The sequence below is a fragment of the Staurois parvus genome, unplaced genomic scaffold, assembly GCF_062004578.1.
Source record: "Staurois parvus isolate SC_StPar_1 unplaced genomic scaffold, SC_StPar_1.0 ptg000886l, whole genome shotgun sequence".
Lineage (NCBI taxonomy): Eukaryota > Metazoa > Chordata > Amphibia > Anura > Ranidae > Staurois > Staurois parvus.
In genome coordinates, this window is record NW_028318682.1 from 2,367,106 (window position 1) to 2,388,061 (window position 20,956).

General features: G+C 42.2%; 1 protein-coding gene across 3 annotated transcripts in view; it reads left to right on the top strand.

Annotated features, from left to right (window-relative positions):
- KLHL29 (kelch like family member 29) overlaps positions 1-20,956 on the top strand; it is a 1,282,993-nt gene that overhangs the window by 1,098,356 nt on the left and 163,681 nt on the right. For all 3 annotated transcript variants that reach the window (XM_089656087.1, XM_089656089.1, XM_089656088.1), the window contains 2 exons: positions 9,988-10,186; positions 15,434-15,616. In XM_089656087.1, the coding sequence (XP_089512213.1) occupies positions 9,988-10,186; positions 15,434-15,616 (382 nt within the window). The remainder of the gene's footprint in view (positions 1-9,987; positions 10,187-15,433; positions 15,617-20,956) is intronic.

The following is a 20,956-nucleotide window of genomic DNA, read 5'->3' on the forward strand; positions in this document are numbered from 1 at the left end:
AAACAAAAACATAGCGCCTGTGGTCAGTAGAAGGAGGTATAGCATTCTATCATTGGTATTAATAGGAGAAATAGTGCCCCATCGTTGGTGTCAGTGGAAAGAATAATTCTCTATTGTTGGTGTCAGTGGAAGGAATTATGCTCCATGGTCAGTGGGGGTTAAAAAAAAAGCAAAAAAAAAAAAGCATAGCACCTGTGGTCAGTAGAAGGAAGTATATCATTCCATCATTGGATTAATAAATGGAATAGTGTCCCGTCGTTGGTGTCAGTTGGAAGAATAGTTCCCCATTGTTGGTGCCAGTGAGGGGAATAGTGCCCCACTGTGGGTGTCAGTGGAAGGAATAAATCTCCATTGTTGGTGTCAACGGAAGGAATTATTCTCCATGGTCAGTGTGAGTAAAAAGAAAACATAGCACCTGTGGTCAGTAGAATAAGGAATAGCACTCCATCATTGGTAGTAATAGGAGGAATAGTGTCCCATCGTTGGTGTCAGTTAAAGGAATAGTCCCCCATTGTTGGTGTCAGTGGGAGGAATAGTACCCCACTGTGGATGTCAGTAGAAGGAATAATTCTCCATTGTTGGTGTCAGTGGAAGGAATTATGCTCCATGGTCAGTGAGAGTAAAAAGAAAACATAGCACCTGTAGTCAGTAGGAGGAATAGTACTCCACCATTGGTATTAATAGGAGGAATAGTGTCCCACTGTTGGTGTCAGTTGGAGGAATATTGCCCCATTGTTGGTGTCAGTGGGAGTAATAGTTCCCCATTGTTGGTGTCAGTGGAAGGAATAATTCTCCATTGTTGGTGTCAGTGGGGGGGAATAGTGCCCCGTTCTTGGTGTCAGTGGGAGGAATAGGGCCCCGTTGTTGGTGTCAGTGGGAGGAATAGTGCGCCACTGTTGTCAGTGGGAAGAATAATGCCTCACATCAGTGAGAGGAATAGTACCCCAAGGCCGCATTTAGGCAAGCAAAGGGCTGTATCTGGCCCACTAGCCACAGTTTGGAGACCACTGCTTTAGAAGAACAAAACTGTTATGCTCAGAACAAGACTGTTACATTACATGAAAGAATTTCTGCCTGACTTGCAGATCCTTAAAGTGAACATTTGGGTGTAGTCTAACCTTCTCATCCTAGAGAACCTGTAAGGCAGCCATTCTCAACCAGTGTTGTCCTGAATCCCAGGGTTCCTCCAGAGGTTCCTAAGGGTTCCTTGAGCTGTGTCTGATTGAACTCCCAATTGATGGTGCTGCATTGCTCAGAGGTCAGCACCGCTTGGCATGGTCAGTGGCATGACACCGATGATCTTTTTAGCTGTCTGAAAGGGTGGCATTCTGACTGCCTCTGTAAAAATAGCAATTTTTCTACTGACTCTTTATGAAACTATTTTAGCAGGGGTTTCCTAAGACAGCAAAATTGTTTCAAGGGTTCTTCTAAGGTAAAAGGTTTAAGAAAGGCTTCTGTAAGGAGTGTTAGTAATAATAAGCCCCCTTGTGTATATAGCTAGTAAAGATCGTATAATAGATAAAGAATATCAGAGTCAGCAAAGTGGTAAGAACCTAGCAGAGATGATTTTCATTTTTTAATAAAAATATCTAAAAGAAATATTACATTAGCACTATAAAAAGCAACAGCTTAACAGTTTCTTTTCTTTTGATTGGATTAGTTGCTATATATATATATATATATATATATATACATACATTTTCAGCCATGTGTCCCTTTACATAGATGAAACTGAGGTTCCTCCATAAATTATATTGCAGCAAATATTTTGGATCATTGGTTACAGGTTAATAATGCCCAAGCAGTAGGTTAGAAATCACCGAGGACAATGAAGCATGTCATTGAGTGTGTCCCTGCTAATGTAAGATCTATGTTTATATACTATGACAGGCACAAGCCCAACATAATATTGACAGTCTCCTTACTCTAGGGCAAGTGTCACTTCTTATATGTAGAGATTATTAATAAATGGTTATAGGTTCAAATGGCTTTTGTTCGGGATGTGAAATGACATTTATATGTTTATGATAGCAAAAAAAAAAGCCCCTTATGGATTGTCTGCACAAGAACTGCAGCAGAAGCTGTGCTACCATACATGGGTTCTACTGACACATGTGGGGAGATTCACCAGTACTGGTGCAGCTGTGCATGGTAGCCAATCAGCTTCAAACTTCATCTTGTTCAATTAAAGTGTTACTAAACCCACAACAGTAAAATCAGTCTGTATATTATTATTATTATACAGTATATATATAGCGCCAACAGTTTGCTCAGCACTGTACATTATAATGGGAGACAATACACGAGACAGTACAGTAACAACACAATGCAATACACGAGAAGTTCGAGGGTCCTGCTCCTTGGAGCTTACAATCTAGGAGGGAGGGGAGTAGTACAGGAGGAAATAGCTGTGGGGGATGGAGTGGTAGGAAGAGTGGAGGAGATCAGCAATTAGGTGAGGGCGGGGTAGGCTTCTCTAAAGAGATGGGTTTTCAGGGTGTGCCTAAAGGTGAGGAGGGTAGGTGACAGTCTGATGGATTGGGGTAGTGAGTTCCAGAGGATGGGGGAAGCCCTGGAGAAGTCCTGGAGACGGGCGTGGGAGGAGGAGACCAGGGAACTGGAGAGTAGGAGGTCTTGTGAAGAACGGCGAGTGCGTTTTGGGTGGTATTTGGATACCAAATCGGTGATGTAGTTTGGGGCAGTGTTATGAATAGCTTTGTACATCAATGTTAATATTTTGTATTTTATGCGTTGGGCAATCGGAAGCCAGTGGAGGGATTGGCAGAGGGGGGTGGCGGATTCGGAGCGGTTGGTAAGGTGGATGAGTCTGGCCACAGAATTCAGGATAGACTGAAGCAGGGATAGACTGTGTTGGGGTAGGCCAGCGAGGAGGGAGTTACAGTAGTCAAGTCGTGATATGAAAAGGGAGTGAATGAGTTGCTTTGTGGTTTCTGGAGTTAGGAACGGACATATTTTGGAGATGTTGCGGAGGTGAAGTCTGCATGAATTTGTCAGCGATTGGATCTGGGGCTGGAAGGACAGATTGGAGTCTAGAATGACACCTAATACTCTGGCTTGCGGGGTGGGGCTGATGGTGGCGTTGTTGATCCTGATAGAGAAGTCGGGGGGGGGAGGGGGGCGGGGGCTGGGGGGAAAACTAGGACCTCGATTTTAGCAAGGTTTAATTTGAGGAAGTGGAGTGACATCCAGTCTGATATGTCGTTCAGAAGGCTAGTGATTTGGGCAGAGACTGAAGGGGTGAGGCAAGGGGTAGAGAGATAGATTTGAGTGTCATCGGCATAGAAATGGTAGTTGAAGCTGTGGGAGTGTATCAGTTGACCAAGGGAGGAGGTGTAGATGGAGAAGAGAAGGGGCCCGAGGACAGAACCTTGGGGGACCCCAACAGAGAAGGGGAGTGAGGGGGAGGTGGTAGTGTTATAGGTAACACTGAAGGAGCGTTGAGATAGATAGGAAGAGAGCCAGGAGAGAGCAGAGTCTCTGAGGCCAAAAGAGTATAGTTTTAAAGCATGCTTGTTATACTCACTGTGAAACCTAAGGGGTTAATCTACTGCATTATGTAAAAAGGCTGTCTTCTCTGATCCTCCCTTTCTTCTACAGTCCCCAGTCCATCTGCTGATAGTACAGAGACACTCTGCACATGCTCAGTTTGGGATGTATTGCTAAAGAGTTTTTTTTTGGGGGGGGAGGGTGCATGTCATCAGCACAGGGCCACTCAGCACTGTCCAGACAGAGGGTCAGGGATCATGTAGTATCATAAGACAGCACATGCTCAGTTTGGGATGTATTGCTAAAGAGTTTTTTTTTTTTGGGGGGGGGGGTGCATGTCATCAGCACAGGGCCAATCAGCACTGTCCAGACAGAGGGTCAGGGATCATGTAGCCTCATAAGACAGTCAGAGGAGAATGAAAACTCCTCCTGTAAGATTAACCAGTGCTCAACTGGACACTGATAGAAGTCCCACGATTGTTATATACTGATGATGAGAAAAGGTAATTAGCAGTTTATATTTACTAAAATAATTGCATTTCCATGATGTTTGCACTAGATATAGTGAATGCAGGGTCCTAGGTTTAGCAATATTTTAAGCTTTGGCAATAAAACCTGGAAATTGATTGGTTTCTGTGCAGAGTTGTACCAAATTTTGCACCATGCAGTGTTAGTAAATAATCCCAATGGGGTTCACCTACACTGACACGCAAGTGGTCTACTTGTACGTGGTGAGTACACATGGGGATCACACACTGACACACATTGGGGTTGATTTACTAAAACTAGAGAGTGCACAATCTGGTGCAGCTCTGCATAGAAACCAATCCGCTTCCAGGTTTTTGGTCAAAGCTTAATTGAACAAGCTGAAGTTAGAAGCTGATTGGCTATCATGCGCAGCTGCACCAGATTTTGCACTCTTCAATTGTAGTAAATTAACCCCGCGGGGTCTGCTCACATATGGGGCCAACTCACATATGGGGTTCGCACACACTGATGCACACACAGGGGTATATTTACTAAAACTGGTTCACTCAGAATCTCGTGCACGTCTGCATAGAAACCAATCAACTTCCAGGTTTTATTGCTGAAGCTTAATAGTACAAGCTGAAGTGAGAAGCTGATTGGCTCCCATGTGCAGCTGCTCCAGATTTGGAGTGAACCAGCTTTAGTAAATGAACCCCACAGAGTCAAGTGCATATGTGTATTGCTCGCACATGGCATTGGCTTAAATCCCCCATTCCTCAGCATTGTTAATGTAAATTTCCTTTTATTGCCCACCAATCCGGTACTTCTGACTATAGGAGAGCATGTGAGATGTGGGCCAATCAGTGCTCTATTGTAAGGGGTCCATAGCCCCGTGTGAGCTACTCCAGTCAAATGAAAAAGTTAGGAAACTATAGAGCACAGCAAAATGTAATAGCTTATTTTGTCCAGAGGGTAATTAATAAGGTATGTGGGTGGGCACCTGGCACCCTCACATACAATGCAAAGCTACTGGTCCTGCATTGTACATGATGATCTCGGAGAGGCTGCAAGAGGCTAGAAGAGCAGCTCAGTGAGTTTGGTTGTAGGAAACATGTAGGAACAAGGAATATGGGAAGAATTTCACCATACTCATTACCCCCCCCAGGGCAAAATTAGCTATTACCCCTTGGTGGGCTGGGTGGATTGAAGTTCAGCTTTAAAGTGAACTTATTGCTTTGCCCTGCATGCCAGATTAACTTTATGGTCTCTTTGGCCACTCTTCCTTCTCGGTGATAACATAGTATACTTCCAATTGCATTCATTGTAAATGGTGTCAGTCGATGTTATGCAAAAAAATTGGTGTGTACTTACACAAAACCTTTCAGGACTGGACCGGACTGTATATTAGCTAGGGTAAAGAAGGTTAACTAACTGAATTCAATGATTTCAGCATATCTTAATTTTGAAACAATTTCCTTCTTTTCCATTATTATTAATTTTTTTCTATAGCGCTTTTATCCCTGGGAACTCAGAGTGCTTTATCTTCTTTTGGTTCAATTGGTGAAGCAGCCATTTTTGACACAGTCAGTAGAATATCATACTAGGGCACATATATTTTAACTAGATTGTCTATAGAGAGTGGAGGAAACCCATGTAGGTGCAAGGAAAACATGCAAACTCCATGCAGAGAGAGTCCTGACTAGGAAGCTGTCCATGGACCCCAGTACTGCCAAGCAGAAGTGCTAACCACTAAGCCATTGTGCTATAGTTCTCCATTAATAAATATTCTGTAAAATGTAGCGAATTAAATTGATCAGCTAAAGTAGACCATAGCCTTTCAGTTTTCAGTTCTGCCTTCCTTTTTTTCTCTGTACAAGTGTACTTTATATAGTTTGCTGTTCAGATTTGCATTCATCTCACAACACTTTACAATGTCTTTGTGACTTGCTGATTTTTTTTAAACTTTCACAATGTAGCGGAATAGACAGGCTCCCTGAACCAAAGGTTATCTGTGTCTCTTTATTACAAAATAAGCCTCAGAGATTGCCATATGCTCCCGAGGGCCCAGCAAGCGCAGTCTGAATAGAGAGAAGATTCTCCTTTTCATGAGATGCGTCCTTGTTGTAATGGTTTTGCCTGTGAAATTAGATTAATTTGCATCTTGTTGTAGCTATTATTGTTCAATTGGATACTAAGGGGATTGTGTGGAATAATGAATGAGAGCAGGAAATATATTATGAAGGAAAACTTATTCTGGAAGGTTGATACAGCAGTTGATGTGAAATTCAAAGACGGCCTTTGTAGTTTTTCAACGTAATTTTTGGGGGTCTTTTTATCATGGAGTATCGAAGGCGAATAAAGTCCAAAAGGTCCACCAATTAGTTTAATTTACTAATGCTTTAACTAATAAATCTTTGTTCATCCTATCTGTGGTTGTGTAATGGGGTATTGGGAGGAGGAGGAGGACTAAAGAAGATACCAACTCAGACGAAGACTTTAGAATTTGTTGAATTAGTTGCGGCAGATCTCAAAAGAGCAGGTAACATCTAAGCCAGTTGGTAGTTAACTTCACAGAAGATGAATAACTTGAGTTACAGCCGGTCTTTGTAGGCTAAGGGGCCAATTTATAAAGCAGCAGTATGGCCTCACTACTCCGTACTCCATGGCTTCCTATACTCTTCGGCAAGATACACCTCCAGCATTCTACGCTTCCTTTTTGCTCTATCACAGGCCACTCTAGTTCTTGGAGTGTAGGTGAAGAACCTGTCTAGCTTTCCCCTAACCTCCTCTGAATAAACACTGCTCCAAGCAGTAGCTGTACAATAGCTATAGCAGGCCAGCAGTTGTTATGGGGGGTGTTCTCATGTGAAGATAGCATGTATCCATTGCTGTATTATTAAAGAGGTTGCTGTGACTCTTTACCTCCTGTGACCTTTCCATTCAGAAGCGCTGACACCAGACATATGAGGAGACTTCAGAATCGTTGTCACTAGTCACGGATCCCATTTTCAGGTTGTGCAGTATAGACAATCTGTTTAGCAGTAGACATAGGGGTTGATTTACTAAAACTGGAGAGTGCAAAATCTGGTGCAGCTGTGCATGGTAGCCTACCGGCTTCTAACTTCACCTTGTTCAGTTAAGCTTTGACAATAAAACCTGGAAGCTCATTGGTTTCTATGCAGAGCTGCACCAGATTTTGCACTCTCCAGCTTTAGTAAATCAACCCCATATTGTTCTCTTATATTGAGCTTCTAGTCATCCCAGCCAGCACTGAAATTTTCAGAGTCTCCTTAAAAATAGCTGTTTGTAGTTCTGCAAAAAAACACAGTTTAAAGAAGTATATATTAGGGCTATAGAGTCATCGTGTGCCGGAGTACTAACAGTTATATGATAATATAAAATATTATGATGGTCATTATCATTGCTACTACAGCTTTTGTTTTCTTTATCTTCTTTTTACTGACTACTCCACCACCTCTTTCAGATCCTGCTTGCTGCATTAGTGGATGGGTTGGAATTTACATTGAGGCCTTGAGATTTGAGAGGCTGAAAAAGACAGGAGAGCTACTGAAGGCAGAGTGGTTAGCTGGAAAATTAATGTTAACCCTAAACCAAAAATGTAAAATATTGCAGCTTAGCAATCATTATATGTGGTAGCTGCATCCGTTTTCTTTTCTTTGTTTTTTTTCCCTCACCTTTTTTCACCAGGTGATTTGGCCAGTAACACACCTCCTGTAGTAGTGAGACCTAACTCTGGAGGAATGAGCATAGAAGGCACAGCAGACAGCAGCATTCTCAGTCTGGGGGGAATGGAAGTATTAAATGTATTAGCAGATTTTAATACAAATAACAAATTGAATTCAAATATAACTAATATTTTATAATCACAGCAAACATTTCTTTCCTTTTGGAATAAAGGTTTTACATGAATAAATAAAAGTTGAGCTGATTCTTTTAATCACCCTTGCCCAGTGGTAAATGGATGGTCTCATTCATGTAAACTGATACATTCTGTGAAGAACTTGAACTTCTGAAAAACAGCAGAGTTTGTGGCTGAATCACAAGATGATAATAGAAGAAAGAAAGACAAAAAAGGAAACTAATGCAGCCATCATAACTAAGAATTGGTAAGCTGCATTATAATAAATGTTTGCTTTTGTGTTTAATACTGCTTTAACAGTGAATTCCCTGCACTGATGCCTACCTCTTCCGTGACAGTGTCTGTCCACATCTCTGGTCCCTAGTAATGTACTGACTATGCTGACAGCTCTCCTGATACCTGTCCTATAATTAGACATACTTTATGTTAACATCAATGGCAGTAGGAAGGTCACGAGGGACCCTATCAAAGTTTCCAAAGCTAACCCCGCACATTGCTCCCGGTTAGCATAACAAGTCCAGTTGTTCTTTCCCGGCATTTTCACAACCCATACGACACCAAGTTTTACCATAGACCCCTTTTCTGCTAATCCTATGCTGCAATTTATTCCCATGAAAGTGGGGAATCCTTTGCGGGTCCACCTCTCGAAGCAGTATTAAAACCAAAAGCAAACATGTATTATATTGCAGCTTACCAATTCATAGATGTGGTAGTTGCATTAGTTTCTTTTTAGGCTTTCTTTCCTTTATTTTCAGCTGGTGATCTGGCCAGTAAGGCTGTTGTTTTTCAACAGAACAAGTTCTACTGCAAATGTATCAGTTAGAGTGTTGAGACAAACTATTTACCACTGACAGGAGTGCTTACAATGATCAGCTCTTATTTATTTATGTAAAACCTTTATGCCAAAAAGAAAAAAAAACATTGCTGTAATTGCTTGTGTGACTGCAATGTGAGCTGGAGTCCTGCTTCAGTTTGTTAGTGTATCTAAATCTGCTAGTGCATCTAATACTCCCCTCAACCCAAATTAACAAGGTGGGAGGAATAGTGCCCCCTACTTTCTCTCAGTGGTAGAAGTAGTACATTGTTGTTGAGGTCAGTAACAAGAATATGCCTAATTGTTGGTGCCAATGACAAGAATAGTGTCCCATCACTGGTGTCAGTGGGAGGAATAGAGTCTTGCATCATTGGGAGGAAAATTTCCCAAGGGGCGGATAAAAGCAAGCAAAGCCCCCGGGCCACAGTTTAGAGACCACTGCACTAGGTAGTGAAGCTAGGATTAGAATGAGACCCCCAGCATACAGCTTTAAAAGACATGTTAGCATTGGAATCGCCCTTATCTATTTTTTCACAAAATATATATGATAGTCTGCTATAATAAACAGCTATGGTTTGTCTTTATATTAATATAATACTTTGTGCACTAGGAATCAGACTGAGAGTACATATTTTGAAACAATACGGCTCCATGGCATTGCCCAGGAATGCACGTTTAATGTGTTTCGAGCAGCAGGGAGCTGGGGAAGAGCACAGGGATGAGTGCAGTGTCTGGGCAGTGGAGGTGACCACGCTGTATCACTTGTCTATTACAGAGATAAATGGGGTAGCTACCTGGCTATTCAGTTTGGCAGGGGTATGTGACTCACAAGAATGGGTGAGCAAAATCACAAATATTTTGGCAGGCAAAGACATGCATGTATTTAGGTATTTTAACTGTTCATTTAACTGCTTTCCTGGAGTGTACCTTTTATATAAAGCAGAGAAAATTTTTGGAAGTGCTAATTTGGACTGAAATCAAGCAAGATTCCACCTCTGACAACTAAAATGCCTGCTGTTTTATGCTTTGTCTTCAAGATCATAGACAACACCATTCACATTCTATCTTCTTTTGCTTTTCATTGAACCTATTGTTGAAACTGAATGTAATTTGAGCTGTAATGTGAATTGCACAAGAGCCTGTCCTCTTTGAATACATGTTGGTAAACCTGCTGTGCGGTTCTCACTTTCACCATCCATTCAGATTTATAATCCTTTGTACCTTAACAGATTCTTTGTTGTGGGAGGAGAATAGGAAAAGAATCTGCTATCTCTGATAAAGTTTAACACACTATGTGCTTTGTGTCTTCCTTTTGCAGCATTCTGCTGAATTGTTGGCCGTTGTCCGTCTACCCTTCATCCATCCAAGTTATCTACTCAATGTGGTTGACAATGAAGAGTTGATAAAGTCATCAGAGGCTTGTCGAGATTTAGTCAATGAAGCAAAGCGGTATCACATGCTCCCACATGCCCGTCAGGAAATGCAGACTCCAAGGACAAGGCCAAGACTATCAGCAGGTATAAGAGACGGTGATGGAACAGATCATAACAGATGACTGGTTGAACAAATGATAGAGTGAACACAAGACACTACCCACTGACATAGGGGAGAGGTCGAATGGTCAGACGCAGTTGGACTGGAGCATTCTCTTAGCTTGAAGCATATCTAGTAGTAGTTAGTCACATTCATCTAGACATCTTCTATAATGTTAAAGATGTTTTTCAGCTTGTTCAAAAAACCAGTACAGCTCTAATGAACTGAAGAGGTGGCTTGGATGATTTGGAAACTTCTTCAGCATTACAAATCAAGCCAGTTAAATGTAACTACTACTAGACATATCATGGCCTGGATAAATGAGAACCTTCACAGACATGCTAACTTGTAAGTTTGGTTTGGGTAAGCCCTCCAGTAGGATCACTAAAGAAGAGAAGGGGCAGAACACTGAGCAGGAGTCTGGTACCTTCTTCTTGGGAAGGAAAACAATAGTCATCAAGAAAAATCATGAAGACAACAGTAACTTGGGGGGTCTAATCTACCTCTGTTGTCTATGGAATACTCTTTCAAATTGCATGCAGTCTAACGAATAGCTTTTCAAATGTCAGTTTTCTACATTTGCTTAGATTTTATTTAAAATGTCCACTTTTGCTGTTTAAAAAAAATACACATAATAGGGAAATGATCCAAGCATTCTCATTAAGGGGCCAGGATGGAATTTGTCCTAACAAACCAAAACTGTAGTCAGAAGACTTTTGTTTTGGATAGTAGAGATTAAATTAGAATCTCAGCCAGGCATTTTTCTTTCTTTAAAACAACAGTGACCAGCCCACTCTAATGTCTCCCACAGCCATCATGCCTTGTTTTTTTTGTTGATGTCCTAGGAGGATGGACATGTTTTGTCTAGCGAGAATAGTTTTTTGTTAGCCATTTGTTTTCCTACGTTCAAGATAATTCTTTTTCTTCAGTCAAGCTTCTCCTAGAAGCTGCTGCAGCTAGTCTCTGAGCTTAGCTATACAGTACAGATCGACGTATCCTTGACAGAAGCTTTGGGGGCCACACTTCATCCCTGCTGGACACGATGAGTGGACAGCATCTGAGCATGGAGCTCTGTGTTGTACTTTCTAGACTTAAGTTGACTGTGTTAGTCACAAAGTATTTTCCAGGTCCAGACCTGTGGCACAGCTTCTGGTCTGAGTTTTTGAAGACTCACTTTGTGAATGGAATAGAGCTAGCTTGTGAACAAGAGAAAAGGGTTAACTGAGAGATTAAGCACTGACATAATCATTTAGGTGCTCCTCTACCCATCATTCAGTGGGCTTTTCTTACAGTGGATCTAACAGTATCCTGTCCTAATAAAACACTGGCAATCCCAATAAGAATGGCCAAGAATTCCATTGACAAATGCTTGAAGATTCCTTTCAAAACTAGAGCCAAATGCGGAGATCTTGTTTCCCTCCAAACCGATACTCTGTTTGTGAGGTGCTTTGACCTCATGCCAGCAGCTCTAAGTTATTGCATGGACAAATTGGTGGATGTGTCCCATCTTATATCCAAAATGAGTCTCTTGTTGGTGGACATGTGAAGAAGTCTTTGGTTAAAAAGTTGAGAATATACTTCCTACTGATCTCTTAGAAGATCTTGGGGAAAAATCCTAGACACCTTGTCAGTTAAGTTGTCTTAGACAACAGTACAACAGTAGCGTACATCAACCATCAGAAGTCTTGCCACTTCTGTATTGTCCTGAGCTGCGTCTCTATGTTGTGACTTGTTAGGCAAATTTCTCTCTTTTTTTTTTGTTTTGTTTTTGTTTGTTGTTAACATGAGAAAAAAAATTTAATAAAACTAATAAAATAGTATTTATGGGCCTTTATAGAAAGGTGAGTTTATACCTTAAATAAAAGAATTCTTGTTTTCTTTCATCTATAAACTGGCTCTGAGAAGCCTATAGAATCTTTGATTGTTTGCAGTCCTCATTCCCCTGCACATCCCTTTTCATAGACCATTGGCCACTCTGCCCTGTATTCCCCTGGCCACCAGTCTGGTAACTTTCTCTGCTGAAGTTTTGTTTCAGCGAGCAGGGACGTAACTACGTCCCCACTCATAGAAGTAAGCAGACCCTGGAGTCTGAATCTCCCAGTCTGAACATTCCACTTCTGATGTGCCTTCTTATTAATAGGCATTTTCAGCCCCAGCTTTGCCTACCCACACACACACACACGACTGCCATTTCCACCTTTTCCCTCAGCATTATATGAGATGTAGTGTGGATTCCTAAGATGGATGTAACATGCAGACAAATAGAATTCCTCCTCCCAGGGTCAAAGTAGGGTCTGAGGGACATGACGACATTGCTGGGGAGGAAAATCCTCTAATATATGAAAAGTGAGTCATTTTCATTAGTACTTTCAAAGAAGTTAGTAGAGTCTTGAAAGTGATCTGAAGCAAAGAAAGCAGAATCCTGGAGTTCAAATCATTACCATTTGGATGTTCAGGCCTCCTGTAAAGCCAAGTTTGGCCATAAGCTCCTTCAGGTGGCTGTTTGACCTGCAGTCAGCCCCAAGTTATATTAGTGTTCTGTGGTCCTGTTTGCATTCTGTTTCACTTGTCCTCCTATTAGTTGGAATGATTTTGGACACCCCAATTGTCTCGGAGTCCTGTGTACCAAAATGAATAGGAAAAAAAACTGATTTCTGTACTTATCATAAAATACATTTCTTGGAGTTAATTGAGGGACACAGATCCCACCCCTCTGTGTAATGCTTTTCTGCAAAACTGGGGCATGTTAGGAGTGGAAGGGGTTATACTGGGCTGGCTACAGCTTTTCGTTTGCCAGTGTCCAAATCCTCCTGTAGGCAGCATTATAACCCAATTGTTTCTGAATCCTGTGTCACTCAATGAACTCCAAGAAATGGATTTTTATGGTAGTATTTGTCCTATTTTTTTCCAGTTTTTGTTCCTATTGAGAAAATCCCCCTTAATATCCTAGGAAAATAATGGAGGTCACATACAGCAATACAAATCTGATAGAGGTTCTGACATTTCTTTGAAAAGAAAACAAAATGCATTTGGCTGGACTTGACAATGCTAAATGGTATTCTGATAAATTCATATAAATTATATCCACAGCATTGATGACACTGGTTGACAAAGTACTTGGAAGAGTCTCTTGGTAGAAGCCATAATGAGAAGATGAATCTTAGTAATAAAAGGATTGTGGCTCACCATGACTGCAGTGCTAACCATACAGAAGTGGATAGTGCTTGTCTTGGTTCTCGACACAATGCATAACGGGTCCTGTGTTAAAAAAAATTACCACTAGCATAATGCATAATTGCCAGTGTTACTGGGTCATTTCCATATCAATGTATTAAGCCACCTGTTAAGCAACCTAAATCTGCCCAAATTTCACACATTTGTCAAAACGTCTTGTTAAGATGACAAAACCAAGTCTTGAAATCATCAGTTCTTTGGCTTTTGTTGTCTAAGACTGCTGTAATGAATTCACTGATTTATGATATATTTTCTAAGGCTCTAATCTGGGCTAATGTATTGTGGCCTTGAAATACTGCTAAATATATGTAATGATTATTAAAAGAAAACCATGGAATCCATCGCGGTAATGTCTTCGCTTTAGCTTTTCTAACTGTGGACATGGTTTTACATTGTAATTCAGTCATTAGTTTGCCTTGTATCTATCAGAAATTGAACCAAGACACTAAAAATCCAAATATACTCTTATATTATATATTATGGATAGACAAATTATCATGAACCAGACCATAAATGAAAGAGTCTTTCCACATATAGTATTTTGGTAGATGCTGCAGAGTTTAAATGCACAGTTGTTAATTTCATCCTTTGGCCCCATGCAACAACCATTAAAAAGAGGTATAATACTACCTATTTCAGCTTTCTTGTAGAATTCAGAGCGCCAAATCGGTTGCTGAATTGGAAATTGTGAGATTCTGACATAAGGGCAACAGTTCCAAAGATCTCCCCATTAGTATCCTGGAGGACAAGTATATACTGATACTGAAATATTAGTGGTCTGCTTATAAAGAGGTGCCTGCTGCCTGCTTATTCATTGACTGGGTCAATTAAAGTATAACTGCACCTTTAGAACAATTGTCCTTTAATCGATTTCCCCCCAACACCCTGTGTGCAGACTAACTGCTCAAATACGTGCCTTCTTCCTTGATCTAACACTCTTGTGCCAGACACAAGGCCATTGGTTGGAGGGGGAAGGGAAGTGTTTGTGCAGGTGGATTGTTCTCAAGGGTGGTGGAGGAATCAAAGGCTGATTCAACCTTTGGGACCATATTTAGGCTGTAACATGAAACTTGGTAACATTTCCCATCCCCCTACCTCCAAACCGCACTTACCTGAATCGCAGGGTGCTTCTGCCCATTGGGTTATGTCTAGTTTTGAATTGGGCACAGCTGTGCATGGCTCCACCTGCACAGCCACGTCATCCATTCAAAGAAACCTGTGAATTAAAGAGACTACATGTCCCATATGCTACGGTGGCAGAGAGACTCGTAGATCTTAATGGAGCACAAATCTGGTGATGCCACTACACTCATAGTCCATTGTTTACTTCCTTCAGCCCCACAAATGAAGGGGTTTGTACCTTTGGCCTGGGGCTAAGGGAAGAGTCTGCACAAGCCTATGCATTGAAACCACGATCTACTGTTTGAAGTTGAAATGCTCTGCAGGTTCCAATGCAAAAATGTAATAAATGCACATTTTTTATTTTACTAATGTGGGTACAGAGATTCATTTTTTTTTTTTTTTTGCAAAAGGTGGAATTTACCTTTAATTAAAGAACAGTTGTATCAATGAATATCTGGTCGCCACTCAAGTAAAAAATTTAGTTTGATGCAAACTAAGCAAATCTTGTTATTTCCAGTTACCGCCTATTTGGAAATATATAGGCAGCTGTTCCTAGGTTTGGCCTAGTTTAAATAGACCCCTTAACATGTTAAAGCTTGCATGATATTTCAGGGATTGGATTTATATACATTTAAAGTTGGCTGCACACATTATGATATGAAATCTCCTTTAGATTTCCAGACCACCATGTAGTGTAAGGTTCTTCCTGAAACTCAGTGCATTGTTGGTAGGCTTTTGCACTATGCAGTATAGTGGGTATTTATAAAGGAGATTGTATTGTCAGATAGGAAGTATTGGATACTAGGTTCTTGATTTGTCTAGCGCTAGTCTATCTGCTATTTAGAGTGCTTTTTTTTCTGATTTCCTTAATGCAGGTGTAGCAGAAGTCATTGTACTGGTTGGTGGTCGACAGATGATAGGAATGAATCAGAGAACATTGACGGCTGTGACGTGTTTAAATCCACAGATCAACAAATGGTACCCACTGGCCAGCCTTCCCTTCTATGACCGGGAATTCTTCAGTGTGGTCAGTGCAGGAGACAACATCTACCTATCAGGTAACTTTCCAAAATTCATCTCAAACAATACTTCCTGATGTCCATAATGGAACAATTAAAAAGGAAATCATTGCTTTGCAATTTTAAACATTTCTAGGATACTTATTCCACATCATTCTTGTTTAACACATCATAAAACCTGGCATATCAGATATTAGGCTGAAAGTAAGAAAGCCGGAACTGTAAACCAAAACTAGTGTACTCCGGTGAACCGTATACAGCTTGAGACTTCAAGTATTGGGGTGTTGTAATCACTTACCAATGGATGGTGTTGTTGAGCAATAATCAATGAAACAGAATTGTAATCAGCACTGAAAAATTTCACACTTCTTTAATTGTCACACTATAACAAGATTGCAACAGTTTCTCCTACTGCCTGACCCCTGGTTCACATATATGCGGCCGTGCGGGCCGCGTTTTGCGTGGGCACGAGAGCCCATTCATTTTCTATTCTGAAACCGCAGCCCTCATGGGAACCTCGGTTCCCAGTACAGTTGCGTTTTCCAATGCAGGCGGCGTGTCATTAGAACTAATGGCACCCACCCATGGGTCCGCATTCCTCTGTGCGGGTGGTGCGGCCGCACGGAGTTTTGTGCGGATCCACAGCCGCGCCATCCGCACAGATGTGAACCTAGCCAGAGGAGTCATTACTGCACCCCAATACTTAAAGTGGAGTTCCAGCCGTTTTTGTGTTTATTAAAAGTCAGCAGCTACAACAAGCTGTCGCTGCTGACTTTTAATAAACACACACTTACCTGTTCCAGGGTCCAGTGATGTGCTCACCCGCGCCGCCCCCTCTCTTCTTATTCTCTCCACGGCGCCGGCATCTCAACTGTGGGCACCAGGCTGTGACAGCTTGCGGCTTCACAGCCAGGAGCCACTGTGCATGCGCAAGTCGCGCTGCTCCTCCTGATTGGTCCAGCAGTCTTCTGGGACCTGTGAAGCTGCCCTGGAGACTGCAGGAAGAAGGAGGGTGCCAAACTTCTGGCTCACTTCACCGCGGCGAACTGAGCCGGAAGTGGGAGTGGGTACCTGTAAAAGCATATCTACTGTTTCCTATGATTGTCCATGAAAAGTCCTTTTACAATCCACTGTTCCCTATATGCTCCCAAAATATTTCCTTCTACTATTCCTTATCAGCTTCCATGGTATGTCCTTGCACAGCCTACTATTCTTTATTATTGTGATCAATCCAAGCATGGCTAGAGATAATTGAAAAAGCTAGCAGAAAAGGTATTCAGTATTGGCACAGAGGTTTTCATTTCTTATTCTGTAATAACTGCAATGTTCACACACCGCATTTTGCTCCAATATATATTTTTGTATTTTTTGGGGCTTTTTATTATGTATGTAAAATTCCCCACTGTGCCGGATTTTGTATGGTAAATATTAGTTGCGATTATGTCTATGGAGTCTAGATTACCTAAAGTCAGGCTTTCCGACCATTAACCTCTCTGTGTGGTCCAGACCATTTCTATTTAACTTCCCCCTTTCTACTCTTGAAGGGTATCTAGACTCTTCAAGGGTCTTACTTTCACCTGGTGGTCTGTCCAGTGAGTCTGTTATTTTTCTCCTTCTTTTAATAGACCAAGCTGTAAAGGAAAAAAACAGTTTCTGCAGCTGCTTAAAAAGTGTTAGCTAGAATTCAACTATAATTGTTTTAGCCACTTATGTAAAGTCGATCTAAATCTACAAGTCCAAAGGTGTCTCTGTTGTTTCTCCAAAGATAAAGGAAGCCCCCTAAGATTAGAAGTGTATTACTGGCCGGGTCACCAGGTGAACATAAAGGAAAACAATCTTAAAACAGAAATCTAATGCAGCCACCAGATCTAAGAAGTAGTAAGCTGCATATATTAACATTTTGTTTAGATATACTTTAACCACTTCCTGTTTGCCCATTGTACATAAACGGCAGACAGGAAGCTTTACCAATGCAGGCCAATGTACCTGTACGTCAGCCCGGCGGCTCCTGCGTGGTTCATAGAGTGTGCATCGGGGAGCCTGGAAATCACTATATCACCCGGACACAGCGGATCACATTACCACTGTGTCCGGGCAATCACATGGTGCTAAATCGCTGAGCAAACTGTTGGCGCTATATAAATCCTGTATAATAATAATAATAATAATAGTGCTCTACCATGTGACTGCTGTAACCAATCACAACACTCACATTGTAAACACTGTAAAGTGAAAGTAAAGATCGCTTCTCTCTGATCTCAGTGTGAGAGCAGAGAGAAGCGATCAGCCTGTATGTGTACAGCAATCTGTCAGGCTGCTTGTATGCTCACAAACTGCAGTGACAGCCACCCCATTGCCCCAGTTTAAGTGCCCCTGTGTCCTTGATTACTGCCCCAGAATATCCATAATAAATAATGCAGCTAGCCCCTGTAACCTGTCCCAGTGAGCACAGAAATACCCCCATACACCATACCAATGTCCTGATCACTGCCATACCCCAAATCAATTCCCTAATCACCACCACACCCCATACCAATACCCTAATGACCTCCATAAACCATACCAGTGCCCTGATCACACCCCAAAATTTTATAACAAAAACTGAGCAAAAATATATTTTTTTCAAAATTTTCATTTTTTTTCCATTTATATAGCAAAAAATAAAAAACCCAGTGGTGATCAAATACCACCAAAAGAAAGCTCTATCTGTCTCAAAAAAAGAATAAAAATTTCATTTGGGCACAGTGTTGTATGACTGAGTACATTTCACTCAAAGTGTGATAGCGCTGAAAGCTGAAATTGGCCTGGACTGGAAGGGGTGAAAGTCTCCGGACTTGAAGTGGTTAAATTTCATGGCTTGTCTCTACCTGTCTGTGTACATCGGAAAGTTACTGGAACAATGCATTTTGGGAATGTTAGATTTAATCATTTTTTAGGAACAAGCAGTAAAGTTGCTGGATACAGTCCTAAGAGGCCACAATCCTACATTAAAGTGTTCTTAAAATTTTTCGGAAGGGTGTTTTAGAAAATAAGGCTGGAGAGCTTTTTCCAGTGCCTGAGCTGCAGGGGGCATCTTAATGAGAGCACTCTGTTTATCTGGCTGATAAAATTGGTAGGATGTTACTGTATCATAGTATTACCCAGCACTGTTTGATGAATATGCTCTGTAGAAATAACAAAGAAAATCATCTCCTTTGCCTGGAGAGCAATAAATCCAAGGTCTTGATGGGCAGACTTTTAAATCTTCATTTTCCCATGTAGGTCAGTGGGGACCAGGGTGCAGATGGTATTAAACTGAGCCCAATTTAAAAGCTGCAGCCTTCTGCAGGGTTATTTATAAAGAATTTATAGTTTTCTCTTTAGCTTTACTTTCTATATCTGAACCTGACACTTAAACTAGAGCATCAGTAGCTGTGCTGCATGTTAGGTGCCTAATAACACACAAAGCACAATCAGAAGATAGAAGACAATGTATGGAAAACATAAGAAAATTATATGGCCCTTTGGGTGTCCCTATCCAGTCCTTGATGCCTTCACTGTCAGCATGCCTCTCTGGTCCTGTCAGCTACCTTTACTGAAGGAGCTGAAAGGCTGAGAGGGGCATACTGACAGATGTCCGTGTGGAGGACTGCAAGAACTGGAAGGAGAGAGCCTTAGAGTCTGATCGGTACAGCAGGGGGGCTCTGTTCTGATGGGAGAGTGTTGCCTAGGACTACATTCCTTCATCTCACCACTATTCCACTTTGCTACTGTTATGGACCTGCCGTCGGTAGCCTCTAGCGTTCCACAGACCGGAATTCCCCAAGGCGCGGAATCTAAGCCCCGACCTGCTTGTTCACCAGGGCCCCTGATAGTGGGGATGGACTTGGAGCAGGCCGAAACCAGGTCGCGGCCCCTGGGTGTACCCAGCTGTGGTAGAAGCACTTGCCGGAGGTGTATAGCAGGTGAGAGCCTGTTGTAAGGAGGTAGAAAGAGCAGGGTCAGGCAGGCCGGGTCGGTAGCGGTGGAGGCAGCACGGTACAAAACAGTAGACAGAAGAATAAATTGGTCACAAGCCGTGTCGGTAACAGGAGATCAAAACGTACAGGATCAGACAGGAGAATGGTCAGGCAAGCCAGGGATCAGAGCAGGGGACAGTCAGCAAATCAAGGTCAGGCAGGGTCGGCAACAAGCAATCTAATTCAGGAACACAGGATACAGATAAGACCACACGGCAATTAGAGCACAGACCTGACCTGTTTAAATAGGAACCCTGCCCCCTAATTGGTGCCAGGCGTGTGTCCGCGATTGTGAGTGCGCATGCGCGACCGCCAGTGCTGTCGCGGGTGCCCAGGTCCCAATGCTCGCACGCTAGTGTGGCTGGGCATACCACGCATGCGCAGACCCAAGCGCGATCACGGAAAGATGCCCACCTGATTCCTCCTTTGAGGCTGGTTGCGAAGGAATTCCCGCAACAATCTGGGAGCATGGACATTTTGAGCAGGTTCTCACGAATTCTCCTGTGGCCCATAGCCTTTCCACTTAATGAGGTATTGTGTTTGGCCACCCCTTTTCCTGCAGTCAATAATTGCCTCTACCTCGAATTCCTCTTCCCCATTAATGTCTATGGCCTCTGGAGGTCTAGATCTGCGATCTGAGAAAGGATCAGGTACTGCAGGTTTCAACAGCGACACATGGAAGACGGGGTGTATCTTAAGAGATTCAGGAAGTGCTAGTTTATATGCCACCTCATTGACCTTACGTTCTACTTGAAAAGGCCCCACGAATTTGGGTGCCAATTTCCTAGATGGACATGCCAGTTTCAGGTTGGTTGTTGCCAACCAAACCCGATCCCCGGAGTGTATGACCAATTCCCCTTTTCTCCTTCTGTCAAAAAACCTCTTGCTCTCTTCCTGGGCTCTAGCCATTGTTTCCTGTAATAACTTATTATTGGTTGAGAAGAAATTTAGGGTCTCTTGGGCTACTGAGACTGAGTTCTCTGAAACCAGATCCGGCAGGAAAGTAGGGTGGAACCCATAGTTGGTGAAGAAAGGGGATTGATTGGTGGCAGAATGGTTTGCATTATTGTATGCAAATTGCGCCATTGGCAGAAGTATCAGCCAGTCGTCTTGCAGAAATGACGTGTAGCATCTAAGATATTGTTCGAGCGTCTGATTGGACTGCTCTGTCTGCCCGTTAGACTGTGGGTGATACGCTGAAGAAAAAGACAATTTGATCTCCAAACCCTCACATAAAGCCTTCCAGAATTTGGATCTGAATTGAACTCCCCGATCCGAAACAATATTCTCTTGCACTCCATGGAGTCTCATTATCTCCTTAATGAAGACCCGTGCCGTCTTGGAAGCGGATGGTATCTTCTCTAGTGGAAGGAAGTGGGCC